The following is a 15520-nucleotide window of genomic DNA, read 5'->3' as shown; positions in this document are numbered from 1 at the left end:
CCCCTTCATCAAAACTTAGTGTCGGTGGATTAATTCCAAAATCTATTCATATAGATATAGATATTATATATATATATATATATATATAGAGAGAGAGAGAGAGAGAGAGGGTGGGAGGTCAAATTTCTTTTAGTATTATGAAATTCATTTAATTATCTCAAGTTCAAGTGATTATTTTAATTATTAAAAATCCTTGTTACCCATTTCAAAACAAAACAAAAATTCATTATGATTATATTAAGTGTAAAGTTAGATTATTAATGAGAATTAAAAGATATAATTATTGAAGCATGTAGTATCCAATGATAATGGATGATTAAATTTATATATTAATATTTATTTACTTATAGAAGATATTAACCATTCAATATTATTGTTATTAACAAAATCACAGGCTTAAAAGTTTTTGTTTTTATTATTATTATTATTTTTTATCCATTGAAAAATAAATTTTATTATGTGGATATCAATTTTGATTTGAGAGAATTAAAAAAAAAAAAAGGGAATATTAGGTGACTTGTTTAATCATAAATTAAAAATCAAGATTAATCAAATTTTTTAGTTTTTATTTATTTTTTTTATTTTTTTTACAAACACCGTATACTAAAAACATATTTTAAAATTAAAAAAAAAAGTTAGAAAATTTCATAATGAACAATAAAAAAAATATATGTAAGTTATAAGAATACCTAATGGCCTAATATTATAATTTATTTATTCACAATTAATCTATTATAATACTTAAAGTCTTAAATCTTACAATTTATTTAACAAATTATTCATTGGTTGAATGGGTATTACTTTTATATTTTTAAAGAGTACTAAAATATACATACATACATATGTCTATATGAAACTACTCAGAATTATTTGCCCATCAAAGTTGGCGAGGACTACTTGAGAAGCCCAAAATGCTTGCATTACACTTCAAGAGATGTGTACTTGTTCTCAATACCCAATAATCACTCCTCCTGTCAAATGAACATCAATGGCCGACCTTACAAAACTTCTGCACTACAAAGAACATGAAATGATGATACATAACAAACTTTCAGCTCTTCAGCTTCGAGCCAAATAATCATCTCTAACATCTCCAAAGAGAGAGAGGGCTCCTGTTCGAATCCTGCATAAATTGCAAGTTCAGATAGTTTTTCATTCATTCACCATTGATTTGAGCAAAGTGATTTTTTCTTTTTTCAAGAAAAATGAGTTAACTACAAACAAAGAAAATAAATTTCTTTCCAATATATTCAACACAAAGAAGGAAAATATTAAAGCCACTAAGTGGCCAATGTTTCAATCATCCAAGTCTACAAAACCTACACAGGAATATGATACACTTAAGAATCTCACACAAGCATTCCTAATTAAGCTTTTAAAGGAGAGTGCTGATGGCCACCAAAGCAATTTGGAAAGCATTTTAAAATGGTATACTTGGAGGAAGGTTTATATTTTGAGAAAAAATCTGGATCCTGTTCAAGAGACTCTGCATAGTGTTCCAAAATTAAAACTATCTCATCAAAATGTGGTCGTTTATCCGGATTGCTTGACCAGCATTGGTTAATCAGATGACTAAATGCTGAAGGACAATTGGAGGGCAAAGGAGGCCTTGCGTTCTGCACGGAAAAGAAATAAGCAATCAACTAATATGTATACGAATGAGGAATAAGAGAAGAAAAAACAAAATTCTAATTTCAGTATAAACCCTTTAGCAAGAAATATCAGAATGGATCTGCAAAATGGCAGATAAACATCTAAATATCTGTATAACATACCACACGCACATCGAACTGTAGAAAAAGTTAAAAGGGAACGTAAACATGGACTCTTTAAGAGAATGCTGCATAGGCAACAAGCTGACCAATGTTCTGATTAAAATTATCAGAGACATAGCAACTGTACCAGGAGCCATGTGCTGTCTCATCGCCAAAACAAATTAGGGAAATTAACATGAATGTTATCCATTAACTGGTATAGCTTGGATGAACTTGCTGAGGAAGAAAATGAAATCACATATGAAGAATATGGAAAATAGCAGGCCCTTGCAATGAGACAAGCCATCATTGGATATAAAACTAAGGAGATTTTAGAGCAAAGGTTGAGCCAAATGGGAAAACATGTAAATATATCAGCCAGCCTTGTTTACCGAAGAGCTGTGAGGCTGAATGACCCTTAACCACAGCCCAGCCCTGAAGGTAAGCATGTCAGGGATCAGACAAAAACCTGCTCTCAAACACCCACAGACCAGTAAATGTACAATATAAATTGACTGCATCATCTTGGAAATCAATAGACCAAGAAGCAATTTACCAATAAATTGGGATTAGCCAAGAAAACCTCCATCAGAATCATACTCTTCTTTGAAGCTATTCTCTGTCAAACTAAGAGAGGTCATATATTCGTTCTTAACTTCAATCCAGATCCCTCCTAGCCTTATACTACATCGAACCACTTCTGTGGATATATGTAACTAATGCCATCTGAGGCAGTGGAAATACTCCACCCAGCGTTCTATCAGTTAATAATTACTATTCTAGAGTAAGAAAATTGTAACTTACACACTGTTGGTCCAGGCCATCTGATGCAATGGAGTAGTGCATCCAATATTCTACCACTCAATAATCACTATTCTAAAATAAGAAAACTGTAACTTAGATATTCTTGGTCTTGGCAAGCCTAAACACCCAAATAAAGCAAGAGCATAGTTTATCTTCCCCACCTTTTTTGGACTAACTGACAATGAACAAAACCATGCCTTGATAATCTCCAATTTGTTAGATATAAAAAATAGTAAAGTTTGAATATTTTTCTATCAACTAAACTTCTGGTTAATTGGTTACTCAAACTAATTATTACATGTTCAACCCGATTCTTACATCTAATATCGAAATCAAGGTTGACGAGTTTCAATCTTCCACTAAGATGAAATTTCAGCCCAAGATACAATGGACTAGTTACTTCTCCATGCTTTCCACTTTGTAGACTTGCAAGCAAATAGTGTATGGGAATATAAATAGTAAATTCGAGTAATTTTATATCATCTTATTTTTTTTCAGATAATCAGTGACCAAACATTATTATTTCACACTATTAAAGCTAGATGAACAAAAATACTGGAAAAATTCGGGATCGACCAAGCAAACCTTCATTGTAATACTACTCTTATTGGGAGATATAGAGACGTCATATCTTTCTTCTCAACCTCAGCCCAGATTTCCTCTATCTTGGTACGCCATTCAAATGACTTTTATAGACACATGCAAAATAATGGCATCCGCTGCATTTGGAATATAGTCCTTCAAATATCTAGCACTCAATTATTAGTATTCCAAAATAAGAAAATTTAAATGTTCTTTGTCAAATCCTTAAAGCCTGTCTCCAAACAAGTGCAAGGTTCATTTTATTGGACTATCTGAATGGTCAAGAAACAAAAGAATACCTCACACACTCATATTTACTAGGATGTAAATAATAAAGCATTTTTTCTATCTACTTAAGCTTTTCAAATAATAAGTTATTTAATTTAATTATCTCACATAGTATTAGTTATTCCAATCTGGTCATCTGGCGGCTTGCATGCAAGAAAATATGTTAGAGTATCTATAATAAAAAAATTGAGTCATGTCTTGTTAAGTTAAACTTTTCAGATAATTGACATCCACCTTAGTTAATCATCACTATTAAAGAAAGTAAACCAAATAATCACCGGAATATTCTTCAATGTTATGGTTAAGTATCACGTTTCTTTCTGTTGGAAAACATAATCAATTTGCATTTGCATTTGCATTAGGCTCTAGAAACACTTCGTACTAGACCGCTTCAGCCATTTATATGACTGCAGTGGTTGGAATTCAAAGTATAAATCTATCAGAATTTTCAAAGATGCATATAATTCAATGGCACTAAGCCACTGTTTTTTTATTAAGTCATTTCCATATCCATTTTTCTCACAGTTTAAGAAAACCAGTAGTCAGGAGAAATCATGCCTCATATGCCAAAAATCATGTAATTGTAGCACGTGAAATTCATTATAATAAAGAACAATCATGCAAAAGATGAATCAGGTTGACTCTACCTTCTCAGAGACTGCAAATGCTGCCTGTTCAGGAGTCATGTTCTCGAATGGCGTCAATGCAGTTAAAAGCTCCCACAAGACAATGCCATAACTGTATACATCTACCTTCTTTGTATGGTGCTTCTCTCTGATCATCTCAGGGGCCATCCAGCGATAAGTGCCCGTAAATCCCTTTGCACTACCACACTGAGATTCTAAGCATGAAATACCAAAGTCTGCTACTTTGACACACATATCTTCTCCAAGCAGTAAATTTTCGGATTTGAGATCTCTGTGGAGTATACCTTGAGAATGAAGATATTGCATTCCACGTGCAATGTCAAGGGCTAATTTCAAAACTAGACTGAGTGGAATTGAATGTGGCTCTTGTTGATGAAGATATTTTCTTAAGGAGCCCCCAGCCATATACTCTGTAATAATACAGAACACTGGAGGTTTCTTACAGGCTGCAACAAACTGCAAGAGAAGAAGTGGAAGCTATAAGTCAACAAAACTTTATCCTGCTCCAAGACCCATTTAGGCACTCTCCTTACACAAACTCAACAAGGTCAAAATATAGCAACAACTTCCGCCATACCCATTAAAACAAATGAAGTCAAAGCCACAAACAACTCAATATGCAATAGTAAAGAAATAAAAAAGAGGCGAGATATAAAATAAACATGGTCAAATTTAGTGGAAGTGCAGCAATTTTATGACCCAGTAATTAAAAAATAGGTAGCAAATGAGTTATGGTAGCAGAAAAAGAGTTATGAAAGAACAAGAGTTTAGATAAGTCCAAAGTTACTAAAGTCAGAAGTCTCGCCAATGAGTCATAAAAGAGTAAGAACAATAAATATGCACATGTGTAATGGGTAGCAACATAAAGGGTATGACGAACATGTCTCAATAAATGCTTGATGGAAGTAGTTCAACAATGCAACAAAGCAGAATACCTGGGTAGGTAAGAAAATTGCTAGTAATCAAAGAAGAGAAAAAAATATAGGTGCAGAGACCAGGCTTTTTGATAAAAGAATCTATTTCATGGAAGCAGCAGATAACAAAGACACTAGAAATTTATCTTTTTAACTATTTAACTTTCAGTAAAAGTCTACAAAAATGCAAGCAAGAAACAGTAAAAATCCTTTAAAGAAATTAAGGAAGAACTTACGGTGATGATATTGGGGTGTCTCAAACGGAAAAGCAAAGCAACCTCTGAGGTGAACTGGTTCTCAAGAAAATTAGCCAAGCTCTCATCTTCCTCAGGTTGGCTTATAAGCTTAATTGCAACGTCTCGCTGCTTATATATCCCTCTATAAATCCTACTATGCCTACCCGAGGCAAATTTACTTCCAATAAACAACTGTGACATATCTGCACTCCATTCGCCTTCTCCTTCTCCCTTTATGGCCGCACCAGACGACACCAAGTACTTGGACCAAGACACTGCTCTCTTGTATTCTCCAAGAGAGAGCCTTCTCTCGGACTTGACATTGTTAGAGATTTGCGCAAACCAGGGAAATTTCTTCATGGCTCGGTGCCAGAATTTGACAAAATCATCAAAATTTTAAGGTCCCAGATCAGGCTCTTAAATCCAATGTGCACCCAGAATGCGGTTGACAATACCCAGTTGGAGGAAAAGTACAGGCGTAAGCTTGAAAATGTTGCACTACATAACTACATCTCGAAATTTTCAAGATTAATGGAGTGAAAATAGAGAAATGACAAAAAGCTGGCTAAAATCCGAATGAAAGTTGTATGATTAGCAGAGAATGGAGCAAGGAGTTTTCAGCTAAAAACACCAGAGCATTTAGAACCGAAAGTGGGTCGAAAAAGAAGCGGGTTTTGATTGAAGAAAGATAGAAGGACGGAGTTAGGGTGTGTAGAGATGCAAAGAGGACCTGGCGGTTTTAGTGTCTTTCTCCACCTCTCATCCATCAACATTCATAACGTGCGAAGATCCGCTTGGGAGGAGACAAACCGGGTCTTGTTGATTATGACTCGTGTTTCTTTCTTTTCCCTTTTTGCCCTTATCATTTCTCTCTATTTTCCGTCCACCCTTACCATCTTTTATTTTATACTTGCATATAAAATAATTGAAATTGTAGTTTGCTACTTCTCTCCTTTTTATAAAATATTATAGTTTCCATTTAAATTTTATATTTTATTTAATAATATGTATGTATATATATATATATATCAATTAGTTAATAAAATGTATAAATTTTAAAAAAATAATAATAAAAATTAAGTGTTAAATTTTTTATAAAACTTAATTTATAAATTCAACAATTTGGGTGGCACGAATTGGGACAACTAGTGAACATTTTGTTGTGAAATAAACAAATAGTCTCTCTGGGTTGGCAAAGAATTTTTGGTAGGGTGATGGCAAAAATCAATGACCGACCGAGGGTAGAATGGTAAAAACACAGCTCGAACGCAAAACCCATAAAAGGGTAAATATGTAATTTCAAAATCTCAGAGGTTAAGCCTTCAACTTAGGGGGGGGGGGGGTAGGAGAGAGAGGTTAAATTAAATTAAATAAAAAGTTAAAAATAGGGAGAAAAATGCATTGAATAATATAATTATAGTAATTAAGTAATTTTTTTTTGGTTAAAAATGTTCAATAATTAGATTTTAAAAATTGTAATTAAATTAAAAAAATAAAAGCAGTTATTGTTGGGAGAAGAGAAAGAGTGTGGGACCCGGGGGGTGGTGTGTCGGACAAAAGCCGTATGGGTATGGTCCTCTTCCGTATACGGTCTATACCTTCTCTCTTATTTCCTATTTTTAATATTTTGTTTTCTGACAAATGACAAAAGCCATTAATTAAATAGGTCTGATCTGAGTAAGGCCCACCCGCTGCTTCTAACGCGTGAAGCACGCTCCATCACCCTTTAGCTGTGTTCCCGCTGGCAAACCCCATTTCCCCTTCTACCCACAACAATTCTTGCTCCATCATCCATCTATATTTGTATCTATACATACATGCACGTATACACACACACACCCCACCCCCACAATAATCAAATTAGGTTCGATAGAGAAGGAGAAACCAAATGTAATCATCAGGTTTTTTATTTTTTTTCTCATTAATCTTTACATATATTTCCTCCACAAAAATATGTTCTACAATTCATATAATTACATTTTTTTTTTTTTTACTTTTTTATGTTTCGTTATTAATAAACTTAATAATATATAAAATAAAAATATACTGATATTTTATCATATTAACTTATCTTACGAGACAAAAAATAAATTATTAATGTATAATAAATTTATAAATTTGTGTCCAAACAAAACAAAAAAGTATAATTTCTTTTTATTCGAAAAAGAAATACTTTTGCATGAAAGTATATATGAAATGTTATATATTCAATAATTAAAAATTGATATGATATACACATGTGACAAATAAATACGTAACAATGAGATACATATTATCTACTGATTAAATATAATATAATATTTTTTACATCATTAATTTATTAATCGTTATTTTTTATATTATCGTACATTTTATAGTTATTCTCTATTAATTATAATTTAATATTTTTAGGGATAAACTCAAATTAACAATCATCATATACCATTTAAAATAAAATAGAAATAATATATTTTCTCAATTTCACTCTAATTTTTCGTACTTTTTATCTTCATATTATTCCCTTATGTATTAGAATTAATAATATTAAGTTTATATCATAACATAGCATATTCCAATCTTCAATATGAAATAAAACTTAAATGTCAATGTTTATTTGCGTGAGAGCTAACCTCATAAAAAATTTTAATTAAAACTTTAATTATGATTATGAGTATATCTAAATGGTTTTGGATACATCAAATTAATTTAAATATAAACTACGTGATTTCAATTTAATGTACACAAGACAAAAATGTGCAGCGTATCCCACGCGCGACGCCTCAAGTTAGAAGTGAGCTTTAGTTAAAATCGTCCGTACCGCAGTAACAATTCCGTGATCTTAATTTAAATTAATTAAGAAAATTATTAATTTAATTAACCAAAAGTAGGTACTTAATTAAGAATCTAGAGATACTCCTGGCATAGTCAGTTTTTACCTAAAATACCAGTCACATTAAATTAAATTATATTTAAAATTAAAAATTAATTAACAAAAAACCTAGTAATTTAATTTTTCTGAGCAAATATTTAATGGTGGTAAAGTCTTTGTCACCGGTCTAATTCTAAAACCCAACAAATTATTTATTTATTTAAAAAAATTAGTTTATCTTTACACTAATTAGAAGATAATGTTAAATTAATTAACAATTATTTATTTTTTAATGTGTTGAAGCTGAAAGTTAGTTGATGAATCAGGTTATATGATCTCATCGAGTCCATGAAATGATTTCATATACATGCACATGCACATGCACATGACCCATGGCCATCCAATATTTTTTGGCATCCCAATAAATGATTTCTACTAATTACATACTAATCAAACCTTAATTAGGTTTAGATGAATGTAAATTAATCAAGAGTACTTAATTATACTCGCAAAATCAAATAAAGGTGGTATCTTGTGTTGTTATTGATTGATTATATAATTAAACCAAATTATTTGGTGTCGAATCATGATTTGGATTTCTTCTTGATTGGACAACTTATACGGTTGATGGGTATCATATATTTATATATATATATATATACATATAATTAAATAAGAAGAAGATAAAAATAAAAATTATTGGTGGTGGATAGAGAATATTTTATAATGTATGTAGTTCAGATTTAATCCCTGCATGAACATGGGTGATGGAGGACACCACGTGAACCGTTTTGTATGCTTTCATGTAAAGCTACAGATGATTTTTTGGGTACTTGTCAGATGGACATCATTGATGGTCTGCCTCTCCTCTTCTTTCGACACGTGGCGAAACCCCATGAAATCGGTCCGTCCATAATTAAAGGTAGGCCCAGTATTACATTATATCAGCTGCCTAATTTTGATGGTATGGGGATGGACGGTGGATGTTTTGTAACAAAAATGAAAAAGTAAAGTTCGTCTTTGGGATGCGAGCACCGTACGTACAGCAACGAGAAGCTCATAAGGTAAACAGGAGGATAAATAACTTTTATATCTCCTATATATATATATATATATGGATATAAACATGTATAACTTTTTCATACATCCTATACTTGTCTATTACAAAAGTTCATTTGCATATTATAACTAAATAAAACAAAAATAGGTATAAATTTATTCTTTTTATTCAAACAAATTATTTTTTTTCATCATGTCAAAGTTATGAATTAAATAACTCATTTTTCTCAAAAAGAGTAAGTAATTCAAGTGAATAATATTATACTCTTTGGATAAGATTATTTCCCTTTCCCAATTAGTCTTCATTAAAGATGAACCATACAGGCGAACTTAATCATTATATAGGAAATTTTTCACTCTATGAAAGTTTAAAAAAAAAAAGTAAACTAAATGTGATTTATAAAAAACTTTTGATAAAATAAAATGAAGTTTCTTAATTATAGTTTTTACGGTTATTGAGTTTTTTAAAAAAAAATTATATATTTATTCACTTAATGATTTCGCACTATATTCTATCAAATTATATTAAATGAAAAATTTATTAAAGTTTTTTTCTTTAATAATGACACATACAAGGAAGATCCTTTATCCCTATATTTATTTACCATTAGCATTTGTTCCCTTATCCTAACTTATTCATCAAATCAAAGCAAAACACCATATTCAGAATTTTAAACTCAAAATTGTCTGAACCCCCCTCTATATTACACTTATTCTTTGGTGATGATCTTATCTTTTTTACGATTGTCACACAAAATCATCTTTAAGTATACATGAATATGCTAAAAACTTCTTATGAGTGATTTGAATAGACTCTTAATCCTTCGAAATCCTTTATTTATTTTAGTGATAATACTTCTCAATTTATCCAATTACATTTTAGACAAATAATCTATCTTTCCTTCACAATAAAGACCCAAAATATCTTAGCTTACCACTTAGAATTAATAGGAAATCAACTCAGCTATTTTCTTTGATTGTGGAGAAGCCAAAATCTAAATTGGTATATTGAAAAAAGAATATTCTCTTATGTTAGAATAGTAATGTTAACTCAAAGCTAAAAGCGGATTAGAATTCTTAAGACTACCTGACTTCAACTTATCCCTCTTGGTTTAATTGGAATAATCTCTCATTAAGTAATAAAATTATACCCACTTTTGGACTCAACTATTGCATGTTAAATATTATAAGGGTGCAAGTCTCTTTTGATTACACTCTTAAGATAAAGGACTTACTCATTTGAAATGATGTATCAGAAAATAGGAAAATACTATTACGATGGATTTTTAAGGATATTAGTTCTGGATGCACTATATATATCGCAAGGGATCCCTAAAAATCATCTTTTTATCCATACTTTTTGCTACTAGAATATCACTATTATCAATCAACAATTCCCTCATAGTTCAATTAGAGTTATTTTTTATCTTTCTCTCCTCATGCCACTAGCGCAGAGTAATGGATGTAGAAATCACAACTCTCTTAAACTTGTACTACACACATTCCATATACACTAACTGTATTTATATTTAAGATTTATAAGTATCACTCTCTATTTATGCTTTGAAAAATATTATGAAAATAAAATATATTACGCAGATATATGTTTGTATAGTGGAGGTTCATTCATTGTATTATACTAAGTGTGACTTTAGATTCTTCTACTCTTAATATTTCCTCATACAGGTTATGTTACTTAGACAAAAACTTCTATCAGTATATACTCCTATAATTTTTACTTATTAGATTGGTACAATTTATTTTCTCTTAAGAGAGTTAGATTACCTGCTATTCATCAAATAACAAGACAAGTATTCAAAGACCTATTTATAGGAAAAAAAAAAAAATTATTTAATGTGCTAGTTATGCTAGACTAAATCTACATATAGAGAAATCAAAGTAATTGTTCATAAACACACAATGTTTCAAGCGATAAGCCATACGAAAGTACTACATAGAGACTACCATTACTACATCAAAACCTTGTTTATAAAGGAGTTATGTTTATTATCATCCTAGTTCACATAGCAAGATTAATGTGATACCTTATAAAATGCATAATCTACGTAGCTATATATAAGAAGTTGGAAAAAAGATCATGATACTTACTCTCATTACTAAAAAAAAAAACATTACCATTGTGCATTCCTCAGCATTGTTTGTCATAAGTATATATATATATATATATATATATATATATATTGATTCGGACTTAGTTCTTGGACCTTTTAATTTTGTAATTGAATCAATCTCGTCTCATAGGCCTACAGTTTTTACTTTGTATCTAAATTAACGATCATTTTGTCACTTGATCCAGACGAAAGGAAATATATTGGCTCGATAGCTTCTTCTTTCGACCAGTGTCTAGGGTTATATAAGTACAATCTCATTTCCTTGAAATGTAATACTAAATTCATATATATACATATATATATATATATATATATATATATATATATATATATATATATTCTACACTATCATCAATAGAAAAGTGTACTCTGCATTAAGTTTGTATCAATTAGTATAATAATAAAAGTAAAAAAATCAAACGGTGATAATTATTTCAAATGTCTATGTAATAATTAATCTAAAATAAATAGAACCAACTATATTCTTAGATTGCAGAAAAAAAAGGTTAAGTAATAATTGATCTAACTTTTGTTTTATAAATAACTAATTTTTAATTATAATACCTTCATGTTTTACAAAAGCAAACCAATTGGTAATTTCTTCTTCACTAAATTTGTCTTGTACGACCAAATTTTTCTAAATCCATTATGATATAAATAATTATAATTCATACACATTATATTACCATTAAACTTAAATTTATAGCAAAATAGATTATAATACAAGCTATTAAGAATTATGAACACGTATTACAATTACAATATGCACATGTATATATAAATGTATCGAACAGCCGAATAAGATAATAGAATTTATCTTTTGTCAATAACATTTTAGTTATTCTTTAATCATATTTCAATATATTTTTATAGATCTTATGAATCTGTGATAAATAGAAGCCTAAAATTTTCTCATTTAACCTTTAAAATTTTTTAGTAGTAGTTTATAATTTAAAAAATTGATGTAATAGTTAAAAAAAAAAAAAACAGTAACCCAAATTAAACTATAATAATTTATAATGACCCACATATACATATTAGGCATATATGTATGTATATGTAAGATATTTGATTAATATATGTATATAAAAAATTAGGTTGCTAGGAAGCATTAAAAGAGAGGAGAGGAGGAGGTAAAGGGACATTGTGGACCGGAGGTTGTCGTGTTTGTGCGGTGTAGTGCACAAGCATTAGAGTTGGTGTGGTGGCAGAGACAGTGATGAAGAATTCGTGTGTGTGATTGGATTGTGTATGGTCCGTGCGATGTACATAATTGCATGTGATTTTTATATTTATTTTTTAATTTGTTATTTTTAATGTTTTTAATCCATGCATGGTTTATTACCCATATCAACTTTATTTACCAATAATTAAATAATTTTCATGTTATATAAAAAATTATATTTGTAATGTATGATAAATTGAAAAACATTTTATGAAATCCATTTTAAGGTACCCTAATATTATTTATATATTGGGTTGGTGGGCTATGGATAAGGTCTTACTAAAAATATGATGAGACTGCTATTAAGACCAAAACTCAAAATTAAGAGACTCCAATTTTGAGAACAGAGTAAAATACTTTTTTTTATATAAATTTTATTGGAAATTTACAAACCTAGATAATGCTTACATTATTATAAAGGAAAAATTTATAAAAAGAAAATTTTGGTTTTAAAAATATATTTCTGTACAAAAATAAAATTGATTTTCATCATCAACATAGCAATTCACATTCCTCTTACCAACCTAAAAAACACCGGAGATCACATTGAGTCGCGAGTACAAAGACTGTAACCAGAGATGAGGGAGCTGATGGCAAAGGCAACGAAAGCCAAAAACGCCATTGCAACTGAAGCACTAGCCATTATTGTGAACTCATCTTTCCCCCAATTAGATTGCCAATCATCAACTCGTGTGGCTGCCGCAGATGAGGCCGATATCAATAGATATGCCAGTATCTGTTTTATAAACAAATGATACCAGCTCAGCAAACAACTAAATGATCCAATTCGTTTCTGTTATGATAAAAAATTTCGACCCCCAGCACTCAGTTTAACACTGCTTTCACTTAAAAAACAAGTACTATCTGCAAAATGCAGGTAGCAATATAGTAAACTGTATGGTGGGTTTGAGCATTAGCTCAAAAAAAACATATGGTAACTGCAAGTTGGGCAGGTCCAAGCTTTATATTTTACAGAAAGCAGCGGGAGGTGTTTGATTCAAGCAGAATTGATTCCAATTGATTCGATTCTCAAATAGTATATAAGACAATGGTGTCGAAAGCCATGCCAATTCAAAACTGAAGCCAATATAGCCAATCAGTCATGTGCAGAAGAAGGATATTATTAGAGTTGAGAACTGCCAACAGAAAAGTTCAATATTCATCTGCCATAAACAAGTATCAGATGAATTGGTACGTTAGACTCCAATGTCAAATGGTATAGTTTTTAAGACAAACCCATTTGAACAAACATTGAATCTATATGGATACAGTGGTGTTGTTAAAAGGTGTAAAGTTGAAGAACTTGCCTGATCCATGAAGAAATCGAACGGACGACAGAGGTGCTGGTGGATCAAATGCTTTCCTTTGCCCATATAGTACGCTAGGCTATATGCTTGGAATCCAGAATATACAAATCCAATAATATTGACAGATAAACAATACCTACAAACAAAAAACTTCCATTACCTTCATTAAAGAATGAAAAAGATGAAAAGTGAAATACAAAAAACGAGAACAAAAACAAACTGCTCTGCACGGATTAGGACATTGAAATTAAACTTAGCCCTTGATCAAGCAACATTAATGCAATGAAATTCCAGTAAGTTTATATTAACTTTCTATAAAAAGTATGAAAATAAAAGATGAAGTGTATCAAAATTTATGGGCCTTTCAACTTTACTTCGTGCTTAATAATTTCTCATGAATGAAACTGGTCAAGTCTGTACTCCTAAAGAGTCTTAAGCATTAATCAATAATCTTTATAAATCTTAATTTAAAGATCATAACAGGAGAAGAAAATTTTACCTCTTGTTTTGGACAACGTCAAGATTATTCATTACCATCTTAACTCTAGAAATGGACAGTACTGACCAGAAAAAACAAATTAAGCAAAAAGAAAAAAATGGAGAATAACAGAGGAGAAATCTAACAAACCTGTATTCTTTGTAGCGATCATAGGAATCCCCACTCCATCCCTGCGTCTTATCAGCGGCCATAACAGAGAACGAAATAAGGCACAAAACAAACTCGCTTAACCTAAAACCTAAGGCGGCCATCTTCACCGTCTCCCCCATTTTCGACCTCCTCAGAATCGAATTCATCGAACCTGATCCACCGACGGATGCTGGCCCCACTTTCGTCGTTCCTTGGGGGCCATCCTCTCTCACCGCTCGATTGAACAACACCACCGGCGACGGAGACTTGGCAGCCGCCGCAGCATTTTCCGGCAGACGCGGTTGCAACGGAGACGGGGAGGGAGTGAACTGAGTGGACTTGTTGACGGCTACTATAGCCTTGCAGTTGTCCGGAGGAGGCTTCTCCGGCGAGCCGACCGGAGAGACATAAGGTGGGGTCTCCGGAGGATCACCTTGGTCGGATCGGAGAGGTGAGTGGAAACGGAGAGGGGAATGGGGGGAGTCGAGGTGAGTGTGAGCATCGGAGTTGGATGAAGACGATCTCTTCATGGTTGGGGTTTGGGTTTTAGTTTCCATTAATTTCTTGCTCTTTCTCGGGATTTAAGGAGGAGAAGGAGAAAAAGAAAAGCAGGAGACTTTAATTGCGTGTCTTTGATGGTGGGGCCCACGAACACGTGGCATATTTAATTTCTTACTCAAAACTACGGGAGTATTGGGAAAATACATACATGTTTATTCGCTCATATTATAATATCCAATAAAATATAGCCACGTCATGGGATAGATGATATGGCGGTGTATGATTCGTTGGTTTTGGTGAATATAAAGATATTGATGTACAAGATCAAATGCTTAGTCTAATGACACTTCACTTTTCCTCTTTTCTTCCTCAATAAGAGAGCGTGTTTTTTTTTTTTTTTGGGGAATTTTTTTATTTCTTTTGTTACATTTACTAATTAGGAAAGTATTTATTTATTTATTAATATTTATTAACCTTAAAGTTTATTAATATATACCTAAGTTAAATTTATAGATTTCATACATATCTTTAATTAAATAACTATTTTTACTAAGGATTAAAAAATTAAATTTTCTTGCCAATATAATAATTACTA

The 15520-nt window shown here is 31.3% G+C and overlaps 2 protein-coding genes across 6 annotated transcripts; both read right to left on the bottom strand.

Moving 5' to 3' along the window:
- Positions 1-782: 782 nt before the first annotated feature.
- LOC110809364 (serine/threonine/tyrosine-protein kinase HT1-like) lies at positions 783-6008 on the bottom strand. Of its 4 annotated transcripts, none has more exons than XR_002538807.2 (4): positions 5226-6008; positions 4076-4531; positions 3144-3306; positions 1478-1616 (listed from the first exon to the last, which is right to left on the bottom strand). XR_002538807.2 is itself a non-coding variant. In XM_022035174.2 (3 exons), the coding sequence occupies exons 1-3, from the start codon at positions 5583-5585 to the stop codon at positions 1085-1087; spliced, it is 855 nt and encodes a 284-aa protein (XP_021890866.1). In that variant the 5' UTR covers positions 5586-6007; the 3' UTR covers positions 783-1084. The 4 variants fall into 4 exon arrangements, 2 of the variants coding, with proteins under 2 accessions (XP_021890866.1, XP_021890865.1); XR_002538808.2 differs by having other exon boundaries at positions 3144-3296; XM_022035174.2 differs by lacking the exons at positions 1478-1616; positions 3144-3306 and adding an exon at positions 783-1123 and having other exon boundaries at positions 5226-6007.
- Positions 6009-12824: 6816 nt separating this feature from the next.
- LOC110809375 (CASP-like protein 4A2) lies at positions 12825-15016 on the bottom strand. Of its 2 annotated transcripts, none has more exons than XM_022035185.2 (3): positions 14425-15014; positions 13797-13932; positions 12825-13225 (listed from the first exon to the last, which is right to left on the bottom strand). In XM_022035185.2, exons 1-3 carry the CDS (start codon positions 14979-14981, stop codon positions 13031-13033), a joined length of 888 nt encoding a protein of 295 aa, XP_021890877.2. In that variant the 5' UTR covers positions 14982-15014; the 3' UTR covers positions 12825-13030. The 2 variants fall into 2 exon arrangements, with proteins under 2 accessions (XP_021890877.2, XP_021890878.2); XM_022035186.2 differs by lacking the exon at positions 12825-13225 and adding an exon at positions 13232-13652 and having other exon boundaries at positions 14425-15016.
- Between the last annotated feature and the right edge of the window lie 504 nt (positions 15017-15520).

This window comes from Carica papaya, chromosome 9 (genome assembly GCF_054855325.1).
Source record: "Carica papaya isolate Zhongbai chromosome 9, ASM5485532v1, whole genome shotgun sequence".
In the NCBI taxonomy this organism is placed as follows: domain Eukaryota; kingdom Viridiplantae; phylum Streptophyta; class Magnoliopsida; order Brassicales; family Caricaceae; genus Carica; species Carica papaya.
This window is presented reverse-complemented; position numbering and strand designations above follow the sequence as displayed.